Genomic DNA, 14,370 nt, shown 5'->3' on the forward strand with positions numbered 1-14,370 from the left:
GTTGTCGAGATCCATTCCCTCGCGTGTAATCCTCCTGTAATTACTATGGTTTTTCGTGGTGAATCGACGTCAATAGCAGATCGAGCACCGATCCGCAGTGCAAGAATGTCCCGACCCTCATAAGAAGAGCCAATGCTTATTATATCTACAAGTGATGGGAAGAGCGCTTCCACGAGCCGTGCCCACCGGCGTATGACCTGCTTTACGTTAGTAGGTCCGAGGTAAAGACGAGGCCGGGACAGCCTGGAAGTGGGGGCTGGGGGATCTGACTGGCAAAGGCTGGTAGTTCTCGAAAAACACATTGTCTCCGTGAGTCGGCAACTGAGGGCCAAGGGTAGAGGATGTCTCTGGGAACATGTCTACGTATCCATCACTGAGATACTTAGGAGGGTATGTGCTCCGGACAAGAGACGCGAGGTCCGGGATAAGGGTGTAGTAAGACGTGTGTAGCGACTTTGGAATAAGACTAAGAAATGGCGCGACATCATCGCGGTGCATCCGTATGTCGACGTAGTTTGGGCCATATGACCATACGTCTTTGAACAATCTCTCCACGGCATCCGAAATGGCAGCTTCTTCGAGAGGATCGGTTATGTTGAAGCGCACGACCACCTCGCCACCATAAGCGGCCCAAATATTCCGTTCGACAGGCTTGGTGTCAACTCTCGCAGCAGGATTCCCAAATATGAACTCGACGAAGTAGTCGCGAAGCCGTCTCAGGGACGGGTTGGCATGGCTGCGGCCATCACGGGCAGCAGAAGCGAACTGCTTCGATGTTAATGTCGTTCTGAGCCTTCCCTCTTGGCCTCCGTTCGGCCGTTGCTCTGCGGCTAGAGCGCAAGCGAGGAGCGAGAGGAATCCTAATCGTGAGAACTTCATTTCGATGACGATGACAATGAGAAAATCGCGCGCATTCCTGGCGTAGCATTTAGCGCATTCGAAAAAACCAGCAATTATGATACCAGCCAGTTCAAGGGAAAGAGACTTGGATCGATGCGGCGGGTCATGGAAGACGACGCATTGCGTAAGCCCAGCCAGCCCATCGGCTGTTGGCAGGTACCTCTGTTGCCATCTTTTGTGGGCCCAGAATCGATCCCATCATTATGGCACGGGCTACTTCGTGCCTGTGTATTTGTTGCAGAATTTAATTGGAGTGAAGGACCAACACATGAAATAAGAATACACAGGTACACAGGTATTAGTTGCAGGTAATTTTACCTTTGGAATAATGTGGCGGGTGCTGACGGCTGAACGGAGTGACCCAATTATTTCTGGAGGCCTTACATAAGCTCATCATAACATCATCAATTCCAAGTTGGCAGCGGCGCCCCTTTAATATGACATCGAATTTGAAGTTGTCGAGGTTCATCATGTACTTGTTGTACGGACTAGAATTGCGATCGAACCTACACCAAGCTTCAACACAAACCGAACGGCTCGGACGAAGACAGTACTTTCAGCTAACCGTCAATGTCAATACTCATGCCTAGATTCAATTGAGCGCTCCAAATGACACTTCATTGAAGGCTGCGAAGCCTTCAGACTTGAGGAGCGCGCTCAAACGCCCTCCCTTTGCGCCTTTCGTCTATTCCGACCGCTCTTATCCTTCCCGAGTTGTTCGCTGCAAAAGATCATGACCTACAACCACAATGCCTTTTCTTCGCCGACATGCCCCCCTGGCCAGTGAGACTGACATTAGAAATGCCGCCGTGGGGATGTCGAGTCCCGCACAGTCCTCAATGGACGCACTGGCGGATGCGGATTCCGGGATAGAGCCGGATCCTGTGACTAACCGTCGCAAGGAGAGCTATGCCTCTGGTTCTCTTTCGATCCCGGCGCGTGCCGTTGATAACAGCTCACAAGGCTCCTCCACCTCTCAGCCTCGAGACCACACCAGCAGCCGTCCAAGTTCCCCGCCCCAGGAACAAACCCATCGACACCGCCGCTTCTCTGTCCTCAGATTCCGGAACGCGTCTGATTCCCAGTTATCGATGAGAGCCAAACATGAAGCAGAGAACCCTCCCCCTCTGCCCACACCGCGTATGTCAGATTATCTCCCTCACAATAAGAGAATATGTAGCGCACTCGGGCTAACTAGCACATATTACAGCTCCGGAAATCATCACGACTGCTCCAACCGTGGATTTCGAGGCTTTACAAAAAAGACCTTCCCGGATGAATTTAGCAAATCGCTTTCGCCGTTCCGCAGCCCCTACCAAGTCAAGAGATAAGGACATCGCCAAATCACAGCAGGGAAAGCGCTCGAGAAAGTCCACATCTGACGATCCACGGCGCCTAGACGATCCCCACTTCATACCCCCTGATGAATCCGGAGATCATGGGGCCGCTGCGGAACCTCCGGCGTATGACCATGATGACGGGACTATCGCCGCCCTACCAATTACCCGGATATCTGAATCCTCTCGGTCTGACACTGGTTCTGGCGATCCGGCCGTATATGCTAGCACCACCACAACTACAACGCACACTGTTCATACGATTACCACGACGCTTTTTCGATTGCCGCGCCGAAGGAACAAAGCCGGGGAGTCCTTGTTTCCTCTAGGCCATTTGCCTCAAAAGGGCAATGCGCCAGCGGGCCATATGTCCCAGAGTACGATTTCAGCATCATCCCTAGCCATTCCGAGGTCCTCGTTCGGCACTTCCGAGTCCGGTGCTCCCTTCTCCGAACCCGGGACGCCGAGGGCATCTACATCTCACAGCGGCACGACGCCAAACGTATCCTCTCCCGAGGCGCGGACGAAGCACGCCACATCCCCCGCAACTGCTCTCTGGCGACCTGAGCCCGCGCACTCCGGACGTTCATCCCCTACAAGAGGGCCGATTAGCCTCCGTGGTCGCTCTTCTACGATGAGCTCTATCGGCGGCCATTCGAATGACGAATGCCTTGCCCCTCCAACTATTCGGACGTCTTCCTCCACCGGCCGTAAGAGCTTCAGTGATCTCTTTGGTCTTAGCCGATTACGTCAAAACTCCGACCTTGCTCTCAATCGGCATGGATCCATGACACCCGTGACGCCGGGATCCGCAACTTCCAAGAACAATTCTCTTCAGCTAGTTAGAGAAGAGCAGGTCGTTTTACCTGAGCGTCGAGACGACGATACGCCTGCAAAATACCTCGCTCGCTTAGAAGAGGTAGTCAGTCGTAGTGTAATCCCTAGTGCGCTCTCGCGCGGTTCGGATCAGTTTTCGACTGCAGTGATGCGCAGCTACATGAGGAGCTTTCGTTTTTTCGGGGATCCTATCGACATGGCCCTCCGAAAGCTTCTAATGGAGGCAGAACTACCTCGGGAGACTCAGCAAATCGACCGTTGCCTGCAGGCCTTTGCCAACCGTTACGATGAATGCAATCCCGGCGTGTATTCAAACCCGGATCAGGCATATTTCATAGCATTCTCACTCCTCATCCTTCATACAGATGCTTTCAACAAGAACAACAAGCGCAAGATGCAAAAGCATGACTACTTGAAGAATGCTGGAGGTGAGGGCATCTTTGACGAGATTCTCGAATGCTTCTATGACAATATTACATACACGCCTTTTATTCATGTGGAGGACGACCTTGATATCAATGGTGAACGTATAGTCGCTCACAAAGCGAGAAGGAAGCCGATCTTCGCCGGTGGAGCGACCGAAGTCGTTAAGACTTCGACAAAGGAGCCCCTCGATCCCTATACCCTAATCATCGACGGTAAACTTGATGTGTTACGTCCGAGTCTCAAGGATGTTATGCACCTAGAAGATCAATATTCTTATCTCGGGACAGCCAAGTCTTTGGATCTGAAAGAACTCCAAAAGACGTTCTTTAGAACTGGAGTTTTGCAGATAGTCTCGGCCCGATCCCGCCCGGATGCATTTATGACAGAAAAGACCGCGACGAACCCCGAAGAAGCGCATCCCGGAATCGTCGATATAAAGATTACGAAAGTTGGACTCCTTTGGCGCAAAGACGCTAAGAAGAAGAGGACCAGATCCAAATGGCAAGAATGGGGTGCGATCTTGACAGGAGCTCAGCTGTACTTCTTCCGCAATACGACCTGGGTAAAGAGTCTTATGCATCAATACGAATCCCACGTCAAGCAGGGAAATGACGGAGTCCCTGTTATTTTCCAGCCACCGCTGGAGCAGTTCAAGCCCGATGTACTATTCTCAACTGATGGTGCTGTCGCTCTGGTCGATTCTACATACAAGAGGCACAAAAATGCATTCGTCTACGTCCGGCATGGAGGAATTGAGGAAGTCTTGCTTGCCGACGACGAAAACGAGATGAACGATTGGCTAGCAAAGCTCAACTATGCTGCAGCCTTCAGGACCTCTGGGGTACGGATGAGGGGCGTTGTAGGTGGGCATTATGATGGTCAAAGCCGTCGTGGCATTAGGAGACTCGATAGCTCTGATGCTACGCAACTTATTCAGACCCCGACGGGTGATGTCAGCATAGCCCGTGGCCGTATTGACCAGAAGATGGCAGAAGACATTCTCGCAGCACGCCGAGACATCATGGTGCAGAAGGTTGCAGATGCCGCGGACAAACTAGCTTCTGTTGAAAAGCAGCTAGAGGCGCAGCTAAGAAACGCAAGACACTTGCAGATTCTGGCACCGATTCAGACAAAAACACGTGAACAGGTTCTATTAGCAGCTGCGCGCATGTCGGCACAACTTAAATGGACTCGAATGGAGATTTGGAAATTGCGGTGCCACCGGGACATCCTTCTCCAGGACCTGGAGGAGGAGCGGAACGGAATGGAATACATGGCCAGCACGGCCGTGAACACACCGCCCATGGAAGCACCGCCACAGCCCGTCAGTGCATCACCAGGCTTGTCTACAGATTCCACGGTCCGTCTCGGTAATGAAGCTTCCCGACCTAGCGGCTCAGTAGTTCATGACGACTCGGAATGTCCAGAACGACCCAATAACCCAACAACTGATGCTCCTCTCCAAACTCCGCCTAAAACTAGCTCTCGGCCTCGCAGAAGGTCGGACACGGCAAGTCTCAGAGCAGGTTCGATCTCTAGCAGCATAGCTTTCCCCAGTCCCCAACCCCCAGTCATTCCATCCGGCAAGCCCCCGAATGGTAACGGAGAACTGCCGAGCGGTCAGCCACGTGGTGGCTCGATACATGACGATATTGATGATGGCGAACGCGACCTTTTGGAACAGGCTGGTCTTATCAAAACCAGATCGAGAAGAGTTTCTGACAGCTACGGATCACCGTTTACCGCTGGTCCCATGGGTGAAGCTGAAGAATGGCGTGATAATTCGTCTCCGGCTGAAAAAGTGGAGAGGAATAAACTCCGGAGAAGCCTCCAGCGTACCCTTAGAGATAGCGCCGGACACCTTTCCCACCAACGTATCAAAAAGGGGAAGGAGATTCTGGCCAGCGGGTCGTTGGAGGATGACAATGTCGACAGTAAGCTCACCCGGTCAACGGGAAGCTTTGTCGTCCATGGAAAGAAAGCATCCGTGATCAATTTCGGTACGGAGCTGCGGGCGATATCACCAGACGCGAAGATACGGGCTAAACAGCAGGTATGGCGCGATGATCAATCGCAGCAACAGCAACAGGGACAGCGCTCACTGCCCCGCACGAGTGGAGAGCATGACTTTTATTCTGTTACCGAAGATGGTCGAGAATGGAGTGAGCGGAGGGGCTCTGCTGCAAGCGCAAGCACGGCGACAGCAAGAAGTTTCCGTGAACTTCATCGAAAATACTCAAGATCAGCATCCGCTGGCCGTCTCACTGCGCCCTCCGATGAAGACAGTGAAGTAGCTCTAAGTTTCTCTGAGGGCAGGCGCACTCCTCTCCCACCAATCGAGCGAGATGTCAGCGAATGTGAGGATGATCCGGTCACGAATGCGGCGCAGCACCAGTCCCAGCACGAGACACCAAGTTTAGGTCCAACCACCCCCACCTCGGAGAACAGTGGCGTGGATCACTGATGAGCCTGCTTTCTCTAAAGTTTTGGTTTTGTGGCTTCAATGATATACAATATACCCAGTAGTCATGTTGCTCGCCAGTGGTGGGGTGGTGTCGGGCCTTCTGGTTCTTCTAGATATCTGATAGATTGTGGGGGCCGCTGGCTGGACCGGGTCACTGGATTTGCAAATGTAATTTCAACAATACAGGCCATGATGAAGACAATTGCAGTCACATCAATCTGTACACTAGGGATAGTTGTTACGTTAACCGTGTATTTCTGGGATTGTTCTATGATTAAAGTGCCATCCACCCTCTCTAGCAGTAATACTTGGTCGCTCGAAATTTCTATTTTCTCCCCTTCCTCTTTTTCTTCTGCGAAACAGGGGCAGCTTTTTCTACCTTAACAGCCCCTGCTCCGCCAACAAGCTCGATCGTTTCTTCCTTAACAATCCCACCTTGCGTAGTCTCAGCTGCCCGCTTTTTACCCTTTTTCCCTCTTGGCCGATAGGAGGCGCGATCCCGAAGAGGAAGCCATCGTTCGGGGTCCAACTGCTTCCCCGATTCCACATCGCCCACCACTTTACGTCTCCTCTTCTTGGCTGGCTTTTCCAGATCACTTAAGGGTTTGCGTTTCGTTTGTATAGTGGTAGATGAAGGCAAAACCACCCCCCCGCTTAGGAGTGACTGGACCTGAATCCCATCCACCAAAGGACCTACGGGGGAAAGCCGCGTAAGAAGAGATTTTCGGTTATTATCCCCGGAGAGCCCACGGGAGGCCACAACCCCTGCGACAGCAACATCGTCGGATGGCTCTTTCTCCAGTAGGGCTTGGAACGCGACTGCTGCAGCCTGAAGCTCCTCCAAGTCATGCTGCGACATGATTAGACTCAGCCCGAGCTCTCGTAAAAGAGATGCATGGAGTTCTTTTGCTGGTGTTTCGCCAGAGGCAAGCAGTTTCGACAACGCAACCGGGATAGACCTTTGTCTGCCCTGCGCCTTATATAGGGATACCAAAAGAGCGACCAACCCAGGCGTAAAACGAAGTTGTCTACGTTCGCGGGAGTCCGCTTGAGCAAGCAGGGATATGAAGTTCTCCACAAGGGCGCAGGCGGCACTCAGCTTATGTTCCTGGACGCAGAATCTCACCGTCGTCAACAGAAGGCCAATATCCCAGGGCCGCTGTTTGAGCAGTTCTCGACAGGTGCCAACGGTAGAAACGCCAGCGTGTAGCTGCAAAGACGCAGCTGCATTCAGAACGGAAAGCCTGTTTACTGAGCTCGTGATACTTGGCCCCGACTTCGAAATGATGTCTGCGGTCCTTTTCTGGACTCCTTTGAAACTTTGACAGTTTAGGCTCAAGCTGAACCTCAACTGATCCAGGAGATCCCTTTGGTAATTGAAGAGTCCAGAATTTTCGTTCGGATGTACTGAGTCCCGGATTATCCGTTCAAGGAAGAACGGACTCGCTGTATCGGAAGTAACAATCGTGGAGTTGAGCTTCCGCAGAAAAGCAGAATCCGCATCGCAGTTCCTAAAGTTGCAAGTATCAGTGACTGTGCGGCCGTCTGAGGCAACAGTGAGAAGCGCGTACAAGAATAAGTCAATGGATGAGTACACATCAGCCGCGGCTTTTTTGAGACCCATTCGAAAGTAGGTATACCCTAGTTGAATGAGGATGGGCAGAATTTCTTCCTGCTTCTCCTCATCTGACAAGTCTTCAGAGGAGTCGCAAAGCTGTTTTGCGAGGGAGAGGGACTGCACAGCCTCTTCGAAAAACCCGTAGGAAAGGTATATACAGGCCGCATTATAGGCCACCTCGAACGTATCCGGTTTGTCAAGGTCCCGCTGAAGGCACCCGAGGATTTCGCGGCTCTGCCAGCCGAGTTGCGCCAAAGCCGCTAGTTCGTTGATCTTCAAATCATGGCTTTCCTCGTGATCTGGATATTTGGAGGAAAGAATGCGGTATGTCTTGCTCGCCTCGGCGAATTTTTCGGCTCGGTAGGCGACCTGGGCGTCGAGATGAAGCACCCCGCGGTGGCCTGTAGAGAGGGCAGGCTGTAAACATTCCCTAGCCTTCGAGAGCTGTCCCGTTTTATAGTATGCGTATGCACTTTCAAGCAAGCATCCATGTCGAAACCCAGCGTCGCCCTCGTCTATCACACGTAGAGCATCACCAAAGCGGTCTAACTTTAGTAGTGCAACGACCTGAGTTTGTCGTATGTTATGGTCTTGGGGACAAGAATTGAGAGCCGTTACTGTAGTCTTGAGAATCTCCTCATGGTCATCGATAGATACGGCTTTCAACAAAGTATTTAGCGTCGCCGCAGAGGCTCGCGCCGTCATGATTGCGACTTAACGGGAAGTACAAATTAAGAAACTGATGCTATCGCGGGGTGCCTTACCCCACACACAACTTCTGAATTCTGACCATGTTGCAACGATATCAAGACGTCCCAAAAATGGTGGATGATTAGTCATCTGCAGGCTTACATCAAGACAGGAAGACAGAGTCACCTTTGGCCTCGTTCGACGATAAGTCTTCGATTCATGCATTAATCGTCATCTGTCCTTGTTTGGGAGGTGCTATCTCGATTCTAAGATGCCGACTTCCCATTGAGGTTTCATCCCCCCCTGTTAGAGACTTTTTTTTCCCCTTTTCTTCCACAAAAATGTCAAGCGTCGTGGGCTTGATGGTGGCAGTATACCGGCAAAACATCGGCGGTGCCACCCATTAAACAGGCTCGCATGAACAATCCAGACAACGGGAAGCTGCTTCCATCTGCATATCTTTCACTCTCAGCACGCAAGAGCCAAGAGCCAAGAGTTCAACATGGATTGGGACGTGGAGATGGAAGACACGCCTCAGATGGGCAGGGACCATTCTAACTACCACGACGAGGTTTGTAACCTACATAGCCAGCCGCGCTTCGATATTTAACTAATTAACATGGGCGCGGTGCTCTCAGATTCGTCCGACCTCCGCCCCTACCCAGGAACAAGTGGCGTCAACTGGCTTACAGCAGCAAGAACACGCCGAGATCGATGACAACGTCTTAGTCCCAACTAAGGTTCATATTCGCGGCCTCGATGTCTTGACCACCGAGGACATCAAGTCATATCTTTCGGAGCATTTTGGCCCCGCCGATAGGATCGAATGGATCAATGACACATCTGCGAATCTCGTATTCAATTCTACGTCTACAGCCCAGGATGCTCTGGCTTCCTTAAGCGCCATCGAGATAGCAGATCCCACTCAACTCCCCATTCTTGAATGCGTCCCGGCCAAGTCCTACACTGCAAAGCCGGAGGTCGAACTGCAAGTTCGCTTTGCCCTCTCATCCGACAAAAAGAAAGCCGGGGCATCATCTAGGAGCCGATTCTATCTGCTCCATCCTGAATATGATCCCGAGGAACGCTTCCGACGTGAGCACACCAACCGAGCAAAATATCGCGACCGTGACGGCGCAAGCGGTAGGCGCCGCCGGGACATGGAGAGGCGGAGATTATCCCAAGAAGATATCATCTTCGACGAAAGCTTTTACGATGACAAAGAACCCGAAGAGACCACTCGTCCCTCTCATGGACGTAGCCAAACCAAGGAACTTTTCCCCGGGCGGCGCCGCGGGGATCGCCTCCGTTCCAGGTCAGCGTCACCGTCCATTGCGGATGATCGGTCAAATCGCAACAGGGCGAGGGCGCTGCAAGTCAAGCAGCAGCTCATCACAAGGGAGGATCGCAGAGAACTCTTCCCTTCGAAGATTTCGACGTCGAGTACCAAACTAGCCCAGTTAGACCAACTCGAGGCCGCTACAAAGGCTACATCACTCGACAATACAGCCGCGGACCATTCGTTGCACATCCGAGGGATCGCCTCTCAGGGAGGCCCTTCCGCTGGCTTCACCATTAAGGGAACTTCAACAGTCAAGGTCAAGGAACTCTTTCCGAACAAATTCGATGGCGGTGTTGGCAACGATCTCTTTGCGGATAAACTCGAAGGTAGAAATCGACGGCGGCAAAAGGCTGAGGACTTGTTTCACTGATCTATTCCGACAATCTTATTCTCGACCACTGTGGTCTACGAGGTCTATCCACCCCCAACCCTACGACATGCGTGGCCCGCACATGAAACAATGATGATCGGAATTCGTCCTATAGTGTGGTGGGGTTCGCTCGAGGCTAGGTGGATGTACAACACCAAAAGGCAGCAGAAGAAGTGTGCCTTTATTCAGCTCAACATGCCGTTCCATGAGGCCCTGGACGGATGGTAAAAACATGGGGGATGTTGTTGACGGCCAACCACAAACAGCTTTTCTTAGACCCATGATTTTCCAGGGAGATAGACTTGCCTCGTCCTACCTGCTATCCTATGGCTCGGTTAGCTTGCCGTGCTCGTCGACTCACTTCTCAGAGTATGGCTCATGTCCCCGCTTTGTTGAAATTCCTAGAGTCAACGAAGACCAGGAAGCGGTCCATTGCTCTCACCCAAATGCGCCGCTAAATACATACCATTGGTCTCGTACTGTGAGACACACATTCCTGTCAGGCATTCTTGCATCCTCGCTGGCGTCGATTCCGGCGTGATTGCTGTCTGGAGTCTGCCGCTCCAATGCCGGGCGTTTCCAGTGGACCTCTGAGGCTCTGTTTGTGGGGAGTGGGGCGGATGCGGAACTGCGAGATGTGCTGGCGACCAAAACGAAAAAAAAAAAAAAAAAAAAACCTCTACTTGGATTTTTTTTCTTCAACTCTTAGGCATGCTTGCGTCTTTCTATCCAATTTGCCTCATCCATTTGCCGGCTCTGAGTTCCTTCGAAGAAAAGGAGAAAAGAAGATGGGTGTTTCATCAGGTACCGAATGCCAACCGTAGCTGTGACCCCTGTCCTCGATGCGTTGGACTAATTTAAGTGAGCTGGCGTGGGTATCGGAACGATGGGGCTGGAGCTGAGCTGATCGCTGCGCAGCAGTTCTCTGGCATCAGCAAGTTTCAGGGAAATTTCTAGGAAAAAGATAAAATAAAACATAAACCGAAAAAAATAATTTCTCGGCATCCTTGAAAGTTGATGGTCGCTATTGCGCAGTGCGTGAGTCTGTTCCAACATTGAACCCAAACTCCACCCTGTTCCGCACAGTGCCAGCAATTCGAGCTGATGCCTGCGAAGTAAACGGAATCCATCATCAGGAACCCCTGTCCATTATTGATCCATCACTCGATCATTGATCCATCATTCATCTTGTCCAACGGCAGCGCAGCGGGTACCTCGGAACTTGTACACTACATTGCGCAAAGATCCCAGTGTGGGGGTGCGTTGTCTCTTTCTCTGGTTCCGGCTAGTTTTACTTGGTCCTCGCACAGGACGGATAGCCGATGGCAATTTCGAAAGGTCGTTCTCAGGTCAGATAAGCGAACACGGCTGGCGATCGGATCGTTCAGCTAGTGCATGCGGCTGATCCTTGAACCGATGTGCTTGTTTACATGTATGTACCAAGCAGCGCTCCTCGGCAAAGGATGATGATCCTCGCATGGCCGCAGGCCCAGGATAAGTAGCATCAACAACATCATGTTCGATTCCAAATCCATGAAGTTGTATTACCCGGACGTGGCGTGGAATATGTACTCGCCAGTAACCACGCATTGAAAGCGACTTTGTACTTCGTAAGGCGAAGGAGAAATTGTACGAGGTACAGATTTGTCTACGAGGACGGATAGCGACCTTTATGATATTGTTCGAAAGGCAGCGACCTGTAGGAGACACGAAACATAATGCAACGGTTGCCGTGTTTTCCAGGATCCGAACGAAGACATTGGGGTTGGATCGAGATCGATCCGTGCAGGACCGCCTGCCTTCGTAATACATTACGGCATTCTTACCCATGGCGAAGCCGTTGGCACATCATCAATATTAAAACTTTAAAAGCAGCTTAGCTCCCGGCAAGCCGACCTTGAATGTGAGGAAACCCAATGAAAAGGATTGCTTCAGTGCTTTTTTTTTTTTTTTTTTTTTTTTTTTTTTTTGGGTGTTGTCTCCGGGGAGGGGAAACTCTACGCTGCGAAGTACACTACTTCGTACTACTATAGACTCCTAGTACACAGGTACACGACATGATGTACCCCCCCTCCTGCACTTCCATCCGGGCTGAACGTGCTAGACTAAGTTGGTGTGGCAGCGTGCGTTCGACCACTAGCGTAACGAGATGCCCACTTCGCCGTTGACTGATTTGATGGATCTTAGCTACTCGTACATTATAGCCGTTGATCGTTGATCAGGTCAGTGCACCAACTAAAGTAGTGTACATGGAGATACAGGACGACATGGGCGGTTTTAGTGCTGGAGATAATACTACGGTGCCTTTGCACAGTCCATACAAGTACATGAACTTGAAACGAACCGTTCTCGCTTATCTCCGAGATCTGGACCTGCAAAACGTGAACAAAAAAATGACTTGTCAATTCCACAAAGTAAGAATAGTTTGGAGGGGACGCGGCGCGGACGCCGGGAAGCCAAACTCCATGGTGCGGATTGGGCGAGCACTCGCCATCGTCTACTTTATTCCAAGGTACAAAGGTAGAGAGTGCAATCGTATCAAAGGCAGGTTCATTGTTGCCAACTTCAATGTTGCATTTCATAATCTTCCAGTCAGCAAAATGGATTGTCGGCCCTCCTCATAGGTCACCAAATAGCCGCACTCGGAAAAACCAGCTGGCCAGTAACTCAAGGTACGTGAACTGAGGCAATGATTAAATTACTTCGTACATAGTACTTTGCACACTGCAGCAGAGCCAATGCACCGTGCGACTCGTCGCGGAAGTAAACTGTACTAAACCCTGAGGTATCGCCGCAGGTCGGGCCACCCACCAGGGATAGGCCCGGGTCCGGGTTGACAGCCCGAGCTATCCTGTAATAAGTGTACATGCAATGCAGCGGGCTTTCGCCACTGCTCACTCGACTCGAGCACTGAATGACAGGAGGAGCAGTGTCAGCCCTCAGAACATCACGAAAGGAGCGCTCATCCGGCGCACCGCTCTTCCCGTGTTCCCCGGTGATTCACCCATTGCCCATCTGGTATACAGCAGTCCGCACGTTCCTCGTCATTCCTGGATCCTTCCTGGAGCTCGAGGGTCCGCATTCGGTGATGGGCAATGGCTCCCGCGGCTCAGGGCGGTCGGGTTGCTGCAAGATTCCAGCACGGATTGGACGGCGACAGAGTAGGGGCAAAGTGATAACCCTCAAGCAAACATATGCCCTTCTTCCCCGTAGCGACCATCTGAGATATGGGTCCATCGATTTTACCGGCATATCAATGATGCCATTGCCATTTTAGAGTTCTTCGTGTTCGGTATTGTGCCCTCGTTTGAGTTACTAGTTTTGGGAGGTGCTGGTAGAACGGTGTGGATGCCTGGGAGTTGCTCGACGAGGGAAATTGCTGAAGCGCGAAGCCGAGGCTCCTCCCAGCCTTGGATCGGCGGGAGTTGCGGACCGGCTTCGGGTTTTAGTCGCGGACTTTCCGTCCGAGATGAGAGGCTTCTCGAGAAGCCATTATCGGGAAGCATCGACGAATACGGAGGTGAGCTTATAGCATCACTTTCTGGTGAATTTGTGCTCTTGGGCGATGGCGCGGTCATGTAATCGTATTGCGGGGTGGTATCTCGTACGGGTGCTGGACCAAGGAAAGGGTTAACGTCCGCAGACGATGACGACGATTCTGATCGTAAGCTGCCGTGCGTTCTGTGCGAGGGGGGTGAATGGTGATATCCTTGATCTGGAAGAGCGGGTGGGCTGCGATATCGCGTTGTGTAGGCAGCCTTTAACTGTTCGTGACGGCTCAGTTTGTTTTGCTTCCCATTCCACCAATTCTTGACTGTATTATCACTTCTCCCAGGTAGCCTGCGCGCAATTTCCGCCCATCGATGGCCAATCTGACTGACAAGCTTCTCGATGATTTCCGCCTCCTCCGGTCGGATGGGGCTGTGATCAAGTGTCGGCTTCAAATTTTGGTGGTATCTTTCTCTGCACTGCTTGGCTGAGCGAGTGCCGAGGGAATGGGCAATAACAACCCAATTGGAAGGTCCATGGGCTTCGACGAGCTTCAGTAGCATTTGGTCCTCCTGGCTGGACCAGGGGCCTCTCCGCAGAGTGGGCTGCGAGCCGCTTGCCATCTCGTGGCTGAAGCTAGATTCTCTATTTGACACCGACGATCGAGGTGGTCTATATGCCTTTGCCGTCATCGCCTCCAGGCCGATACTCGTGTAAAAATGCAGACCCGAACTGGGGCCTGTAGTCGTTCGGGCACGTACTATCCTCCGTTCACGACCAGCTCCCCGAGGTAAGCCGGCCCACCAAGACCACCCAAGCTTTCGGGCCTGGATCCAGAGTTGCTCTGCCGAGCTTGTAGCTTGTCAAGCGGAGAAGACAGTAAAGGGTATCGATGAG

The 14,370-nt window shown here is 51.9% G+C and overlaps 2 protein-coding genes and 3 pseudogenes across 2 annotated transcripts; 2 read left to right on the forward strand and 3 right to left on the reverse strand.

Annotated features, from left to right (window-relative positions):
• Positions 1–207: 207 nt before the first annotated feature.
• On the reverse strand, positions 208–879 carry SAPIO_CDS0574 (annotated as a pseudogene; the record flags this gene model as incomplete).
• A 770-nt stretch (positions 880–1,649) lies between these two features.
• SAPIO_CDS0575 (uncharacterized protein) lies at positions 1,650–5,964 on the forward strand (the record flags this gene model as incomplete). The annotated part of the gene is made up of 3 exons (XM_016783321.1): positions 1,650–2,040; positions 2,111–4,341; positions 4,438–5,964. The coding sequence occupies 3 exons, from the start codon at positions 1,650–1,652 to the stop codon at positions 5,962–5,964; spliced, it is 4,149 nt and encodes a 1,382-aa protein (XP_016646521.1).
• A 325-nt stretch (positions 5,965–6,289) lies between these two features.
• SAPIO_CDS0576 lies at positions 6,290–8,287 on the reverse strand (annotated as a pseudogene; the record flags this gene model as incomplete).
• Positions 8,288–8,774: 487 nt separating this feature from the next.
• Positions 8,775–9,984, forward strand: SAPIO_CDS0577 (Uncharacterized protein; the record flags this gene model as incomplete). Its single annotated transcript, XM_016783322.1, has 2 exons — positions 8,775–8,843; positions 8,911–9,984. The coding sequence occupies 2 exons, from the start codon at positions 8,775–8,777 to the stop codon at positions 9,982–9,984; spliced, it is 1,143 nt and encodes a 380-aa protein (XP_016646522.1).
• Positions 9,985–13,226: 3,242 nt separating this feature from the next.
• On the reverse strand, positions 13,227–14,096 carry SAPIO_CDS0578 (annotated as a pseudogene; the record flags this gene model as incomplete).
• Positions 14,097–14,370: the final 274 nt, after the last annotated feature.

The sequence above is a fragment of the Scedosporium apiospermum genome, assembly GCF_000732125.1.
Source record: "Scedosporium apiospermum strain IHEM 14462 chromosome Unknown SEQ_SAPIO_0022, whole genome shotgun sequence".
In the NCBI taxonomy this organism is placed as follows: domain Eukaryota; kingdom Fungi; phylum Ascomycota; class Sordariomycetes; order Microascales; family Microascaceae; genus Scedosporium; species Scedosporium apiospermum.